At 42.0% G+C, this 17,548-nt stretch overlaps 1 protein-coding gene across 5 annotated transcripts in view; it reads left to right on the top strand.

Annotated features, from left to right (window-relative positions):
* The window catches only part of SYCP2L (synaptonemal complex protein 2 like), a 176,545-nt gene extending 163,898 nt beyond the window's left edge, over positions 1-12,647 (top strand). For all 5 annotated transcript variants that reach the window (XM_083187927.1, XM_083187926.1, XM_083187924.1 and 2 more), the window contains 4 exons: positions 4,117-4,216; positions 7,405-7,463; positions 9,426-9,477; positions 12,441-12,647. In XM_083187927.1, the coding sequence (XP_083044053.1) occupies positions 4,117-4,216; positions 7,405-7,463; positions 9,426-9,477; positions 12,441-12,467 (238 nt within the window). In that variant the 3' untranslated portion in view covers positions 12,468-12,647. The remainder of the gene's footprint in view (positions 1-4,116; positions 4,217-7,404; positions 7,464-9,425; positions 9,478-12,440) is intronic.
* Positions 12,648-17,548: the final 4,901 nt, after the last annotated feature.

Raw genomic sequence — 17,548 nt, 5'->3', positions numbered from 1 at the left:
AAGGTTTTCTCTCGGATTGATTTAGTGTTAGTTTCGGGGGAGTTATTAAATAGGGTCAATAAAATAGAATATAAAGCCCGGGGGATATCAGACCATTCCCCAGTTGTGGTCGAGCTAGATCTGGGGAGGCAAGTTGGATATCGGTATTGGAAATTGCAGCCTTTTTGGTTATCTCAGATTGGGGATATCCAAGAAATGGAGACCGAGATAGAGGGTTATTTCCAATTGAATCAAGGGTCGGCATCTAGTATAATTATATGGGACTCCTTTAAGGCCTACATTAGGGGCATTTTAATTAAGAAAATAGCATATGTTAAAAAGAAGTATAGAATAGGGGCACAAGCTTTGGAGGACAAATCCTTGGAGATGGAAGCTAAATTTCTGAACAGTGGCATGGAAGAGGATCGGGAGGCATGGTTACAGGCCCAGAGTGAATGGCGTAAGCACATTCAAGACGCTGAGAGCCATAGGCTCTCAAGGGGCGACCATCAAAGGTTTGTCGATGCTGATCGGGCAGGGAAATGGTTGGCACTATTGGCCAAACAGGAAAGGTTATCTAACATCATTCCTAATATCAAAAATGAATCTGATGAGAAAGTGTACGACACTCCCTCGATTGTTTCTAGTTTTGCTTCCTATTATAAAAGGTTATATAAGTCTCAATGTAATAACAACAGGGGGGATATAATAGAGTACTTGGGGGCCCTAAAATTGCCTCAAGTTTCGAAGGAGTCAAAAGAACTCCTAGACGCACCGATAACCATGGAGGAAGTGGCCACCGTAGTTCAGTCATTACCCAGAAATAAGGCGCCAGGCCTAGATGGGCTTCCGGGCGAGTTTTATCAGAAGTACGCCAAAGTTTTAGTAGCCCCGTTATGGGAGCTAATGGGGAGTATATTTAATGAAGGAAAATTACCCCCTTCTATGTCGAGTGCCGCTATTGTAGTGATTCCTAAAGCAGGGAAGGACCCTTCTCTAGTTGAATCCTATCGCCCTATCTCCATTATGACATTGGACGCAAAGATTCTCGCAAAAATCTTAGCTAACCGTCTTGGCAGGGTGTTGGATGAAATCGTGCACCCTGACCAGACGGGTTTCAGACCGGGAAGATCTACGGCAGTCAACTTGAGAAGGGCCCTTTCATATATTCAATTTTTTAACTTCGGCAGGGAGAGCGCCGCTCTGGCGTCCTTTGACGCCAGTAGGGCATTCGACGTGGTTGAATGGGACTATCTATGGGGGGTCTTGAAAGCATTTGGTTTGGGAGAGGCCTTTATTAAATGGATGAAAATTCTATATCAGAGCCCAGAGGCCAGGATTTCAATAAATGGCTATGCGTCTCCCCCCTTCCCACTAGCCAGAGGTACCCGGCAGGGGTGTCCCCTGTCACCGCTGTTATTTGCGGTGGCAGTGGAGCCCCTTGCCATTATGCTTAGACAGCGGTTGGGCTGTCATGAGAAGGGGTGGGGGAGGGGGCGGAATTTGGTGTCCCTGTATGCCGACGATCTATTGGTAGGCGTTGCCAATCCAGTAGTGGACCTTCCCACTATATTGGCTGGCCTTAACGAATTCGGTGAAAAGTCTGGGATAAAAATGAATTGGGATAAGTCCAACTTGATGTTTATCGGACCTAATGTGCCCGATGTCCGGCTTGCTTTCCCATTAAAAATCTCCACTAAGTTTAGTTACTTGGGGGTTAAGGTGTCAAGCTCTCCACGTGACTATTATGCTGATAATCTAGAACCGTTGCTGAGGGATGTTAAAGCTAAGTGTAGAAGATGGGTGGGTCTCCCGATCTCTCAAATTGCAAGGGTAAACCTTATTAAGATGTTTGTCCAGCCAAAGGTACTCTATTTGGTATTACAATCCCCGATTTATATAAATGCTAAATTTTTCCAGGAATTAAATAGTATAATATCTACCTTTGTGTGGAAGAATAAAAGGGCGAGGATTAAGCTCACTACCCTTACCAGGGATAGACTCGAGGGTGGCCTGGCGCTTCCCAATTTTAAAATGTATTACTTCTCGGCCCAGTTAACTCATCTATGTTCGTGGATCCAGGAAGGAGAAATTTTGTACGAATCCGGGATCCTAGCCGCTTGTGGGAACCACGGCCTTACTCCATTGCAGTTGTTACTATCTGGCTTAACAGGCCAAGGCTTACCCCCTATAATTACTCAATATTTAAGAATTTGGAAACAAGTGCAGAAACTAGTACGGTTTAAGGATATAGATGCGCAAGCTTCAATCTTCTCTCTCCCAGTAGTTAAGAATTTAAAATCAACAGCGGGGGGAATATGGGCAAAGTACGGTTTGATCTCTGTGGGTCAATTCGTAAAAGAGGGTAGGATTCGTTCCTTTGGGGAGTTAAAATTGCGGTACGATCTCGCTGATAATATGCTTTTTCTATTATATGCAGATGAGGAGCGCCCTAATGCAGATAACAAGGTGCGACTCCATAAATGTGGGGGATTCGCCCTGTAAGAGCTTTATTAGGAAATTGGGTCCTAAGAAGCGCCTTTCTAAAATATATAAATTTATCCAATCCCTGTCCCAAGAGGACGGGTTGGTTGCACTGAGATCCCATTGGTCAAAGGTAATCCCTCAAGTATCCACAGAAACGTGGAGGGAGATATTAGCGGCCCCATATAAATCATCATTGTCTATGCGGGTACAACAGATTCAATTCAACATACTGCACCGAATTTATATCACTCCGGCACGATTGAGAGAAATGGGTGGGTCTTATCCTGATAGGTGCCCGAAATGCGGGAGGGATCAGGCCACCTTTTGGCATCTTTTGTGGGCATGCCCATTGGTCCAGGGTTATTGGGATGAGATATGTAGCATAATGTTGGAAGTGGGTATTCCAGGAGAAAGGTTAACACCAATTGAGTTAGTATTGGGCGCATGGGTTAATAATCAACAATATGTCCAATGGATACAGATGGCTAGGACCCTATCGGCTATCGCCAAGGTCATAATTGCCCGGAAATGGATGGCCCCTGCTGTACCTACAGCTGGTGAATGGTTGGTCACGGTGAATAGCACTTGCACACACGAAAAGTTTGCCTATGCATCTAGGGGCGTTTCTCAAAAATTTTACAAGATTTGGAATAAATGGATTGAATCTAAATACTACCGAGCAGTTTAAGTGGGATAGTTTGTTGGTAGAGAGGTGAACTGTAGACTCACATTCTTTAAGATGAAGTAGTATTAAGCACACGATAGAGTCACATGTATAAATAAGTGTATTACTTTTTTGTGTGGAATATTCACAATTTTCACTATGTACATGATAGAGATATATTTTTAAACTATTGTATTATTTCTCTTGGGTGGGATACTCATAATGTTTATTAAGTATGGGATAGGGTCACAGTTATAAAGAATGGTATTATTGGCGAGGGGTAGGGTGGTTTTTTTTTTTTTTTTTTTTTTTTTTTTTTTCACTGATTCCTGTTGTAGGTATCAATTAGTCTAATACAATGCAGTAGAAGGAATAACCTTATAACCTATTTCCATGTACGGGGTAAAGGTATGAGCATCGGAGATTACCGTGAATAATTGATCGAGAAAGAGAGTGTGTCTTCTTTCGTTTATAATTTTAGATGTTAGTGTGGTCTGGCCGGCCCTTGCTTGTGTTGTGTATTCATGTCTTGCATGTATTTTTTTTGCATATGAAAAATAAAAACTCAATTAAAAAAAAAAAAAAAAAATTGTAGGTGCCAAACCACTATCACTGTTGTCGCAAGTTGATGGAAACATGGATTCAAAATGTAAAATTGAATTCCAAGTGAAAAAGACTTGCAGAACCCATATTACTGATGATTGATTTGATCCTTATTGTGGTAATGGGAAGGACTTTGATGTTTTAAGACCAAGATCATAGAAAAGTGCACAGTCACACCCTGTTTCTAAAGTTGCTTACAGTATTCAATAAAATGCTGGGTCAGATGAGAAAGGCAAGGTTTGCCTACTCTAGTTTATATCATTACACACATTAAATGCAATATAAAGCAGAGTATAACTGTACGTGTGTAGCTATCACAACAGCTTGGAGTGTTAATCTATCTATGTATCTATGAATCTATCTACACATTTTTGTTTCTGCAGTTTCCGTAAACTAAACCACGTTAAAGAGATTATTGCACAAGAAGTTTCCCGGTTGGAAATGCAAACTCAAGCTTTAGAAGACATAGAGAAGGAAACATTGGTAAGTAGGCCACACACATCGTTAATGAGTTTCTTACCCATATTTGCCATTTAATAGATTGTTGTGTTTGGGTTTATTCAAATCTCATAAATAAATGCTTAGGCTATCAAAATGGTAGACTTAAGCTGTGTCCACATGGTGCAATATTGCTGGCAATATGGTCACTGAGCGACCATGTTGCCAGCGATTTGTTTGTTCTGCAGTGATAAATCGCTGGGTGCACGCTCCTGTATTCAGCCTTCTATTGGTCGCTGTCCTGCGATCAGCTGTTTCCCTCTACGGCTCCCCCGGCAGAGTCTCCTGTTCATCAGCGACCATCTCTGGTTGCTGATGAAAACTGGACGCTGAGCAATATATTGCACCGTGCGTACACAGCTTTAGTTACAATCCAAAATTGTGGGGCTTGGTTCTCCTTATTAGAGATGCCATGCATAGAGTTTAACCAAAAATATATTTTAGCGTTCTGTTGTATTTGATGGTTTGCTGTCTGCCTGAAGTGACCCTGCAGTGATTTTGCATGCGACTCATTCAAGCCATGGGCAAGTGGGGATAAGGGGATCCTTTCATTGTAGTCTTTACTTGAGAAAATGAACCTGTCATGAAGGATATTGTTTCCACCGATGTCCTACTCTATGGATTAAATGGAAATATAGTAACATTTTGGGAGTTATTCAGTGGTTATTGGGCAAAACATCCAGAATAGTAATGGAGGGGACCAGCTGCTTTAAATAGGTTTTACCGTCCAAGGTGCCCAAAAGCCAAACATCTTTAGTCAGTGTTAATTTCTGTGATTCCGCCTTTACTTTATTAATTGGAGTAGAGCTAGATAAATTGAGAAATTCCTTTTGACTTTTAGTATTCTGTTTTATGTGGATGAAACCCATATCTATTTTCTCTATACCATTCACCATCGGTTTGCTTACCATACTGATTGTTTTCTATATGGTTTCATCTTGGATTATCTCTCTTTTGGATTGGTTGTTAGCTTCAGATATAACAAAATGTCTCTGGATTTAAAGCTGCAGTTTTTTTTTTTTTTTTGAAAGGCAAAACCAATCTTGCTCCAACTTAAACTGCAAAAGTGGCACAATTTTTTTTTTTAATTTTGGGATAGTTGCATTTGCCTCTCAGGAGGAGATGTACCATTGTGTTCATGGTGAAGCAGATACAGACATCAGCAGCATATATTTTGCCGAAGAGAGTGTGTGTTTACTCACCTGTCCTGTGATTTTTCCATTCTCCCCTTTTCAGCTCAGCCGCTGTCACCGGCCACTTTCTCAGCAGCACCTGCTGTGTGATTGAAATTAAATAAAACTTTGCTTTTTGAATGCAGAATACTTGAATGGACAGTTATACCATTTTCATAGAGCTGCGGAGGAATAACCTGATAATTACCCGGCATTTGTGTGAAAGAGTCAACCTGGATCCTAAACTCTGGGTCTCTGATTTCCAGGTTCAGAGACCCGGAGTTTAAGTTCTGGATTAACCCTTTTACAGAGAATAAGGACCCGTGTATTTCACAAATTTCCCTGGTGGAACTGCTTCACCTTGGAATTTAAATTTCTGTGTGAAAGGGGTATAAGGGACAGTGCTGTGCATGCTATAATTACAGTAGCATCTGTCGGGACAGTCAATTCCACTTAGGGGCCTTTTGTCTTATGTGCCAAGGTATATCTCCAGGCAAGCTGGAGAAGGAAATCATCAGGGCAGTGACTTTGCCGCCCCCTTGGACTTGTTTCCTAGGTGGCAGCACCTTTCACATAAATCTCACTAAGGCGCAACCCACAAGCTCAGGAGGCATTACATTTATCACCAGATAACTCTCCCCACTAGCTACATAGAGCTGGCTCCCACATTTACCTCCAGTGTAGTCTGATATAAAATCACCTGGCCCTACCTTTCAAACTTGTTACTGGTTTGAGACCATGGGGTTTATTTATCAAGTAGTGGAAAGATTGGAAAAGTTGCCCATAGCAACCAATCCACTCCTACCTTAACCTTCATATATATCACATATTACTTTAATGTTTGGTTGTTATGGGCAACTTCTTCACTGGTCCACTTCTCCAGTTACTCCATTGCTTAATATATCAACCACTATTACAGAAAATAGAGCTAGAAAGTAGGACCTAGGTGTTCGGACTGATTTGCTGTACACTGAAACAATATACAGGTTGGGTATCCCTTATCTGGATATCCCATATCCAAAATATTCCGAAAACCACAGGTTTTCAGAATATTTTTATTCCCCCCCCCCCCCACACACACCTTTATTTTTTTTATACTTACCTCATCCTCCAGTGTCGACGGCGGCCATCGGACTCCTCTTCCCACTCCCAAGGATTCATTGCGTGGGCTGTCCCGAGCATTTTGGATTAGGGATACTAAACCTGTAGTAGTTTGTGCCCTCTGACTTGTGAGCTTCGGTACATCTATAAGCAGTCTCTACCAGTGCCACCAGCTATGGGACACTGTAGAAATGTTTACGCTATGCTTCCCATTTGGGTAGTATTCACCACCTGACACTGGATTTCACCTCATTGACGAGCTTTCTAGCAGCTGCATATGTTGCTGTGATCTGCAGGAAAAAAGTTACCGTACTTTAAATAGTAGATCGTTATTGCTCATTCTGTATACACGTTGCCATTTGACCTTGCTTGCTAAGCAATCTAAAGCTGTGTACAATCCATGTGATTTGACTAGTGACCAGTGGTGGCTCCAGAGGTCCAGCATAGTTCAAAATTCAAATAGGGGAGCCACATTGGGTACTGCCATTCCTTACCCACTTGCAGTGGGTGTGGCTCCCCTATTTGAATCTTGCACTGTGCAGCAGCCCCACCTCTGGAGCCATCACTATCTAGCTAAAATCGCACCCTGTGTACATCTGTTAACTAGATTTTAACTGCATGCACACAAGATCTGAGCCAGCGATAGCGACACATGGGACTGTGCATCGTTATGGGTTTACACATTGAGTGATTTGTGCTTAATTTCTAAGCAATCTACACAGATCGCTTGGAAAATAGCCTAAAATTGCAATATGTGTGTGCCCCTTTACAAGTAGGACTCCTGTTTTATGAATGTGTTTATCCTTTTGTGAGCGGATATTTGTAACGTGGGTTTTTTTTTCCTATTTAAAGAACGTCCCTTTTAAACTGTCTTATTCTGAATTTGTTTCTTTTGGACAGGAGTTTTGGGAGGCAGAGAATATGAAAATTAATTTGTTTTGTGCAAATCAAAAACGAAGGTAAACTAGTAAACTGTTCTTCCATTGTAAATCTATTTTTTGTGTGTGTTTGTGTTACTTTGTGTGTTTTCCACAACTACATTTTTAGTTTATATATAAATAGATCAAATTTTATTTTCACCCAAGAAAACATGCTATTTTGATTTGTAGAAGGGTGCATCTTAGCTGTTAGTTTTTTGATACTACACCATGTTCATTGTTGTTCCTGCTATACAGGCAACTAATCATATGCAATGTGATCTGGGCGGCTTGTACCACCCAGGATTGCATTGCAGGATGCTTTTGGTTGAATGTGTCAACCTGCTGGAACAGGGGCTCCAAAAGGAGCCTGTCCCTGCGCTCTGCTTCGCCGGGGGTCTGCACACGCACGGTTAGGGCTGACCCCCTACCGACCGCACTGACCCGCCGAATGGTGGTAACCCGGGGACCCACTGCAATGCTGCCCAACATCGGCAACTTCTCATTCCACATGGTAACCAATGGGGAATGTGGCCACAGGGCAGGAGGGATCGGAGATTGCTGCTGCGGTCCCCCCTACGTACATTCTGGTGATACTTAATATTTGCAGCTAGCCCCCGAAAACCGTTATTAGCTGCAAATATTATATGATAAAATGGGCCCATAATAGAGAATCAGTGTAAAGATGGAACCATCATTAGAGGGGTGAGGCCCATCAGGGATTTCCCCTGTATTCCTGTGGGCCGGTCTGACCCTGAAGTTGATGAAACCTAAACGGATTGAAAATATTTATAGATCTGCTACATTATGTCCTCTAAGCATAACTGAGGTGAAGACAATGGAACAGTAATTTTGACACCAGTACACTTATAGCCTTGTCATATTGTTCCTTATCTCTAGCTTGCTAAAAGGTCATTTGTTACAAAATGTGATGGGGCCAGTGGGTTAAATTCAACTTTTTAAATGTCCTCGTGCAAAAGAACACAGTGCATGTTTGCTTTTCCTGTGTATGCAGAGGCAACTTTACTTCTTAAATACTGTATGGTGAGCAGAGATCCTTATTACTGGAAGAAAAGCATAGCGTGGGGGGAGCTGGCAGTACCATTGCCATGCTCTGCAGTAAACATGTCTATTTGCTGTTATGAGATATGCAATGTGCTGCTATTTGGTTCGTTGGTGGCACAGCACATCACAGGAGATGGTGTATGCTGCTCTGTCACTGCCACAACTTACAAGCTGCTGGAGGAGGTCATTATCACAGCGACATGGTTATATTGGTGAAGCTCTGGTTTTTGTTTTGCATAAGTTCTATTCTGCTCAGAGACATTCAAACTGAATGAACAGAGATCCAAAAATCTTGACATGGCTATGGTTGATAGGTCAACGTGTGTTGTTTTTTTTTATTTATTTTTTTTGGGGGGGGAGGGTGTTTTGGACCTTATCATACTCTACCATCCACATGGGAACAGTAAATGGAGCCAAGTGTAGCTGTAGTGGAGCAAGCCGTGCACTAATTGGGGGTCAAAGTGCTCAGCAGAGAAAAACGGGAAAGAACAGTTGACCTTTTGGTTTCATCCTAGACCTTGTCAACAGAATATACCGCACCTCTTTTTCCTGCTCCTTGAGCTGGGGAGTTTGATCATTGTGAACATGGGATAAGGATGCAGCCTGAAAATGATGCAGTAAAGAATGAGATTCAGTGAAGAGGTCTTGTCTCTGTTTATAATTAAATAATAGGTGACCCCCCCCCCAATTAGTGTAACACATACCCTTGCTTCAGTGGCCATGCTTCGTTCCCAGTCATACTCCACATAGGTGGTAAAGTATAAAAATAAAAAACAAATGGGAGGAAAAAAGCATGTCGACATTTTTATGTGTTGACCATAACCATGTCGAACTTTTGCTTTTGTTACCTACTGTCCATGTGAACCTAATGCATGCTGACCCATAGTTTGGATCCCTATATACATAGTAATTTGTTTTTACATCTTGTTTCCTTTTTAGAATTGAAGAAATTGATTCTGCACTTAGCGAGACTGTGTACATACGGTCAGAGGTAAGAACTTGTACGTTGCCAGGTAAAGAAACACTGTATATGATACCTTTTTAACATAATAAATACAGGTGCATGGTTTAATGTCATACACATATGTTTTATGCTACCAGACACTTGTGAATGACTGTCACTTGCTCTCCCAACCCAATTTTATAGCACTGTTCCTTCTCTAATTCTATAGTGCAGCGTGTGTCAGTGTCAGTGTTACTTAGTGCTAAAATAGGAAAAACGTAACCACAGCTCCATCTGTATAGTGCAGCATGTGTTAGTGTCAGCAGCACCCGTGTCAAGGCAAGCTACTATAACATTTCTATAGCTTAACCCTATTAGGAATACATTGAAATTAGCTTAAAGCTTAATTTCTTTGGATTTGGTAGTCCAATTGGCTCATTGAAGGGGAGACAATTAGCTAACAGGGCATATGAGCCCCAAGTTTCTGAAATCCCCACAAGGCTAGCAGCAAGTATCAGAACCCATGGTGGGTCTGAATTAACGGGTCCATTATAGTCTGTTGGGAAAATGTGTCCTTTTTGCACCTTGATATCTTCAGTTCTATGTGTCCTAGAGACTGGTACCATATGAAAGAGGATACTCCTGGGATAGACTTCTAGATTATGTGACACTGGGAAGGAAAGCGGTATTCATCCAGGTGTGGAGTCCCCTCCAATTGTCCACCCAGCTTGCAGGGGTCTCTGGCTTCCTCTGCAGCCAGGGCACCATCACCGGACTGCGGAGAGGTGACAGTGAGCAATCCTGCGCTCAGGTGGTTCAGCTCCTTCCAGGTGCTGAGCTTCCTGTTGCACATCAGGTGCCCCCAAACCTGAGCGGCGGGGAGTGGAACTGCGGTGTCTCTGCAGTGTCTGTGCCTTTGTCAGCAGCCCCTGTGTGTTTTAACTAGTGGAATGAGATGCACCTTCAGCATTCCTCTTAGACATGTAAAACCTATGCTGTTGCTCCATAGATATGGGCTTCCATGAAGCCCTGGTTCATACCTGCTAGCCATTTTGTTAACTCGCTCAGTGCACAAGTCTGGCCTGCTATGGACAGTGTGGTGACTGTATGCTCACTATGGGGATAGCCCCTATGTGTTTTAACTAGCCTAATAAGACGCACATACATAAGTACCCATATACAGTACATGCATAACATACACAAAAGCATGTTCTGAGGGGAAATGTCTAACATACAGTAGTGTAAAGTACGATGTATAACTGAATGGTAGACTAAAAACATAATGAGAGGGAAAAAACTTCAAACCCAGGTCTCTGAGCATGGAGAGCGGCACACCTATTCACTAGCCTACGACACCTGGTGATAGCGACCTGTGCTCATTAGTCTATGTACAGAGTGATCTCATGCCTTCAGTTATGCTATCAGTTATGTAGTATATAAGAGAACTGCAGGACGGCATGTTTATGGAATAATTTGCCTAGGGTACCAGATGCTCCAGCTGACCACTGTACAAGGCCTATTTGCCCAAGCTTGTACTGTACAGATGGAGCCGCAGTTTCTTTCGCCGAGAATAAGATGCACGAGCATCTCAAACGTAAGCATGCCCCATTCTCGCTGAATGGCACAGGTCCATCTTTACTGTAATATATATCAACCTGCCGCTGGCTTCGTGGAGCATTATCCACAAGGTGTATGGCATGCATCAACACACCTTAGTTCATCTGAGTGTGCTACAAATGTGGCACGCCAAAACCCTTGCCTAGGCACGCTGGCACAATGGAGGAGAGTGGCTCCATCTGTATTAGTTGTAAAAGGTGGTTCAATAAAGTACTAATTTAGGATGGAAACTATTCAATGCTATGTGAAGGGTTGTAGTTTATAATTTGCTGCGCTATATTTTATTAGGAAGTGCTGGGTGTCTAAAAAAAATCCCTGTCTAAAAACAAGTATTTAAGGGATATTGTAAATAAAAAGAGGTTGACATTGCTCAAACGTGCAAAATCAGAAATGTCAAATGGTAGCTGCTCATTTAATTTAGTAATACGGTGATCGCAAATACGTGCTGTAGCACCCACAATGTGCCCGTCCGACCTCTGACTGTGATCAAATTAGATGCAATTTTGGCCAATTTCACCCGATTTCTCGGAGTTGGGTGAAATCCGGCCCAAATCGTGTAGTGTATGGGGGCCTTTATTGCTGATACCTTTTGATGTGCTGGTGGAACTCTATTTTTTTTTTCTTGCTTTCACAATTCGGACTGGGGTTCTTAATAAGTTAGCTTTGAATGCAAATATTTACATTGTTTTTACTACTTTCACTCAGTTGGTTCATCAAGATACTAAAAAGAATGTTACGTTATTATAGATTAGTGGACTACTGCGTATTCCATTGGGCAGATTAAGTTAGCAGCAGGACGTTCTGTAAAGTTTTAGCTCATAGGTTATTTTCTTGGAGCTATTCAATTATTTTCCCCAGTAGTCCCGCAGCTAATGCACAGTTGCTGGGTTAAGTGTCCAGAGTTATGGAATAACTGCCAGCTGTAACCCTGCAAGTAGCCCCAGAAACATTAGTATATTTAGTGGGTCCGCAGCAGAATTTACCGCCGAGTATTAGCTCTTGGATTAAGTGCTCAGAGATATGCAATTACTAAAGAGAGGGAGCTCGAAAGATGCTAACAGAAATCCAATTTACATGCTTGGGGTTACTGCGTTCATAATTGCCCTTTGGATAGTTAACCTGTTAACTGAAACCCTGCAGTAAATTCTGTGGCTAATTGAACTTGCCCCCATGATGGAAAAATGCAACTTGTCCATCACCACTTTTCATGAAATTAAATGTAGTCCCATTCTCCAAGTGAATGGCCTTTCTTGTTATGCCTCACAAAATGCCTAAAATAGGCAACTTTACGAATAATTTCTTATTTTGAATACTCTCAAACATTTTAGGCACAGTATATACTCTAATATAGTTTCAAGGTTTTAAAAATTCATTATATTTATTTCACTATTTAGAAAGAAGACCAAATAAATGATGCCTGATGCAGCTGTCAAAATCTCCACAATGTGAAATACCAGTTTTTGTTCAACCAGTTTTGTGTTGTGTTTTTTATGTTATATTGTGAATGTTGTGGTTAATCCGTTAATATTGGACAATGTTAGTCTTGATTTACTTGCATTATGGCTTGAAGTGTATTTAGTGCATTAAACGGACTAAAACAACGCTTCACAATGTTTCCTTTTTTTAATATATATTTTGAGTTACTTACTGTAACGATAATAACCTCAAATTTCAAACAAAATAAGTTTTAAATGGGTTGTTTGATTGCCTGTTTGCAGTTGTAATTTTTTTTAAGCTTTTCTGAATTGATATTCTTTTCTAAGATTTGTTTTGTAATGTTTTCTTGAAAGAAACACTTTTTCTGTTTGACACCTGTGATGTACTATATTGTGTGACACATTTGCCACTTTGACTTACTTTTATAGGTTTTTTGTTCTTCCATTAAATTATTTTTCCTGAGTCTTACAGGGACAATGGAAACATTATTTATAGCAGTGGTTCCTCTTGAAATCTCTACAGTACTTACAAGTGGAGTGGAAGTGAGCGGTATGCATGTCCGTATATTAGGGAGTAGCAGGGAAATAGTGTGCGGTAAGCAATCAAATCCCTCTGTGTCTGGTCGCTAGCTGTGTATTGTCTCTGGGTTTCCTGCTAAAGCCTTTTGGAATAATGCCTCTACCCATGTCAGTATGGGGCAGATGAACTGATACCTGAGGGCAGTGTGGGTAGCTCCCAGTGGATTGCTTATTGTGCAAAAGCACAATGAGACACTGATGATGCTGCAGATGGAATCCGAAGTGCCGCAATTAGGGATGCCAATCCCGGGGCATTTTTTCAATCCCGGGATTCGGGATTGAAAAATGCTCAATCCCGGGATTCCCGGGATCCCGGGATTGGCCTCCCTAATAAAAAAAAAAAAACAGGCAATCCCAGATGTCAATATAAATTGCTGCACCCCGCACATCATCCACGTGCCCATAGTCTCTGCCTTGTCACTTACGGCGGCAGTGGCGGTGACAGGGCACAGGCAGCATCTATCTCCAGCGGGTGGGCGGAAGGCAGGGGGCATAACAGCGGGCGTCTGTCCGGGTCAGCACAACAGGCAGAACACGTGATGTCAGGGGTCACGCTGCACAGCCTGGGCGCCGTCGGCACAGCACACTGTCCCTCACAACTCCTGACAGCATCGGGGGTAATGAACAGTCAGCCGGGCAGCGTCTGAGCCATACTCTGGTGCTCAGCGCTGCCCGGCTTTAAGCAAAAACTAATGGGGTTGCTAATCCCGGAATCCCGGGATTGAAATCTTCAATCCCGGGATTCAAATCCCGGCGATTTTAGGCCAAAATCCCGGGATCCCGCCGATCCCGATCCCGGGATTGGCCTCCCTAGCCGCAATGTAGTTCATCTCCACAGCAATGGAAAACCTCTTCCACCATTAAGAACCACTGGTTTAGACTGTAGTTGCAAGACCTTGGGCACTTTACTTATAGCTTCAAAAGCTCAAGCTCCTCCACTTAATACCCCAGTTGCTGTTGGGACCTTTTAGTATTTTTCTAACACTCCCCAAGGGCTGAACCAGAGAAAGCAAAATCTTTTTGATGTGACCAGTCATAATAACATGCAAACACAAAGAGCATAAAGAGAAGATATACAGTGTCCCCATAAAGCCCCCAAACACTATGCAACTTCTCAAAGGGGAGCAGGATCACATACGATATATCGTCCCTGCTTCTGGGTGGCTTCTGAGTCAGAGGTTGGAAGTGCGGCTCATTCAATCTTTGATGCTTACAGGACCACGTATTGGATCAGATGTCAAACACATGTGATTTGGCCACTTTTCACCCGATTTCTCTGCCTGATCCATCGGAATCGGGGGAAAAGTGTACAAATCGTCTTAGTGAAAGAGAGTTCTCAAATCGACGAAAGGTGAGGGTAGTCTGGTTGGCGATATATCACATGACACTGGTGGTATATCTTACCTGACATGGTGGTTTGAAGACTTGGGGCTCCATGGACGAAGTAAAGCATATAATGGCCTGGGCAGAAAGACATCTGACAATCATTAACAGCATTACATGGTGAGGAAAATGTGGTTGCAGCTTACCTTAACAGAAACCTAATCTGTCCTGGAGAATGGGAGTTGGAGAATTTCATATTCCAGTTAATAGTGGAAAGGTTTAGTGTTCCCAAAATAGATTTGATGGCAACCTCAAAGAACACAAAGCTAAAACTTTTCTTTTCCAGGTACAGCATGGCAGAGTCCTGAAAGACAGATGCTCTATTCCAAAAGTGGGATTTCAAGATGGGCTACATCTTCTTCCTTCATTCTCCCTTATATCCAGGGTATTTAGGGAGATTAGGGAGGAACAAGTGCAGGAAATCCAATGTTCTACCTTTTCTGGTTGTGATTACCGACCGTCTTGAGAATGGCAGTCAAATTTCCTCTGATGTTGCCTGTAGTTCCACGCATGTTGTGTCAGGAACCTTTGCAGTACCCAGACCCTCAGAATCTGTGTTTGATGGCATGGTAGTGGAGATTAAATTATTTATTTGTAGGTAAAGTTCTGTCTCCAGCTGTAGTCAAACTTCTCCTGCAAGTTAGAAAGAGTCATCTGAAATACACTACTTAATATGGAAGATATCAACTGGGCATAAGGCAAGTGTGATGTCTTCAAGGCAGATACACCTCAGATTCTGCAGTTTCTTTGTGAAGGGATGATAAGGATCTAGCAGTATCCACCCTTAAAGTTCATATAGCAGCTCTTAGCGTCCTGCAGGACAGAAGATTGTCTGAAGACAAGTTGATTGAAAGATTCTGCCAAGCTATAAAGAGAATCAGACCTCAAATAAAGTAATTTGTCCCTCAATGGGACCTAAATTTGGTTCTGAACATCCTCATGTTACCGCCTTTTGAACCAATGGATAGGATAAAGTTGAGGTTCTTGACATGGAATGTAGTGTTTCTTACTGCAATTACTTCTGCCAGACGAATTGGAGATTTACAGGCTTTGTGGGCACAGGAGCCTTATATTAAATTATCTCCAGATAAAGCTGTTCTTCAAACGTATTAGTCCTTGCCTAAAATTAGTACAGGTTGAGTATCCCGTATCCAAAATGCTCGGGACCAGGAGAATTTTGGATAACGGATTATTCCGTATTTCGGAATATTTTAATATTTCAATTATGTATTTTGAAGTATCTTGCATGTATGCTGTATAAACACATAAAATACACACAAATATATTTTATTACCAAATAAAATACACACAAATATATTTTATTTGTTAAAAAAACAAGGTTTCAAAACATGAAACAAAATTTGTGTACTATCTCAGATATTGAATTTGAATGCCAAGCAATAATTTTCTTGCACATATATAGGGCCAGTTACATATCATGTCACCAGTAGTGCTGTTACAAATGTCCCCAGTGAGTTTTTAGCAAAAAAATATGTATGGTTTTCGGAATAATTCGGATAACGGATACTCTGATACGGGATACTCAACCTGTATATTCTTTTCATGTTAATCAAGAAATTATTTTACCAAAAGAGATGAAATTGAATATGACAAAATCTAACGGAAAGTGAAACATTTGTTTATAATTCCTGTAGGAGCCAGAAAAGGTTGTTTTCATACAAAACAGACCATCGCCTGTTGATTTAAAGAAACAATTAAGTTTGCCTATAAGAAGATTGTCCGTAAAGTTCCTTAAGTAATTAAAGCACACTCGGCCAGAGCAATGTCTGTTCTTTGGAATAAGGAGGCTCAGGTGTCGGTCAAGGAAATCTGTGCTGCTGCTACCTGTTCGGGTGCCAGACGGCTCCCCGACAGTCATTACTCTGACGTCAGAATCCCGACTGCTCCCTCGCGGGGGTCCATGACCCCCATAGAGGGAGACTAAAATAGGTGGTGAGCGCAGCTCGCCAATGTGCCCGCAGCGTGGTGAGTGCAGCGAGCCCGCAAGGGGCTTCTTTGCGCTCCCCCGCTGTGCAGTCGGGATTCCGACGTCTGAGTAATGACTATCGGAATCCCGACTGTCGGTCAATTATACCACACCCACCTGATCTTCAGTGCATACCTTCTCCAAGCATTATGCCTTGGATGTAATAAAGGAGCCATTTGGTAGCAGTGTCCTAAGTCAGGCAATGGCTGAAGGTATTGTATTGGCCCTCCCGTTTTTGCTTTGGTATATTTCATTATAAACGGCTGCCATGAAGTAGGAAGAAGAAAACAGCAAATTATACTTTCGATAATTCTATTGCTTCAGAATACTTCACGGTAGCCCATAATCTCCCTCCCTGTCTTTTGTTTTTTCTTAGGACCATGGGTGGAGACACACAAAAAACTGTGAGGAGAAAGGAGGAGCAAACTTATACAAGAGGTGGGTGGATCCTAAGAATAAAACTGCCTTTCTATAAATAAAAAGAGGGACCTAAACCCATTGTAAAGGGCTGCCATTAAGTATTCTGAAGAAATGGAATTATCATAAGTATCATTCACTGTATTCTCTCATCTATTGGGAAATGCTGGATAAGCTGGAGATGTTTTCAAAACAGGAATGGTATACTCCGTTGCAGTGCACACATATAAAATCTAAAACTGATTGCTGAGGCCCCAGCTGCACCATTCAAGAAGCATCCACAGTCCTGGTGGATGGAGTCCTCAAATGTTCAATGAATAGCTAACCCAAGATCCACCACCCAACAATAATCTGTTTTTATGCAGGCCCATATTTTTTTTTATGGACATCATAAAGGGTCAACAGCTCATTCATGTTGTGGTATTTCCTGGTCCTTTTAAGCATGAGGACTCGATGCACTGATCGCATCAATGTCCAGCATAAGGTAGAACCTAGAGAATATATTGGAACATGAGTTATGAGACGCTACAAAAAGAATGCCCAAACTTTCTCTAAATAACATCAAACATGATTTATGGTAGCCGGAAAACATTTCTCTCTCTAAGATGATCTACTCTTCGGGTAAAATGCATTCTCTGAAAGAAAACCACAGACTGAGACCTGTACCTTCAAAGAGCAGACTTTTTATCTCCCCTCCAGA

The sequence above is a fragment of the Crinia signifera genome, chromosome 5, assembly GCF_055691185.1.
Source record: "Crinia signifera chromosome 5, ASM5569118v1, whole genome shotgun sequence".
Classification (NCBI taxonomy): Eukaryota; Metazoa; Chordata; class Amphibia; order Anura; family Myobatrachidae; genus Crinia; species Crinia signifera.
Note: the sequence above shows the minus strand (reverse complement) of the source record. Positions and strands in the feature narration are given on the sequence as shown.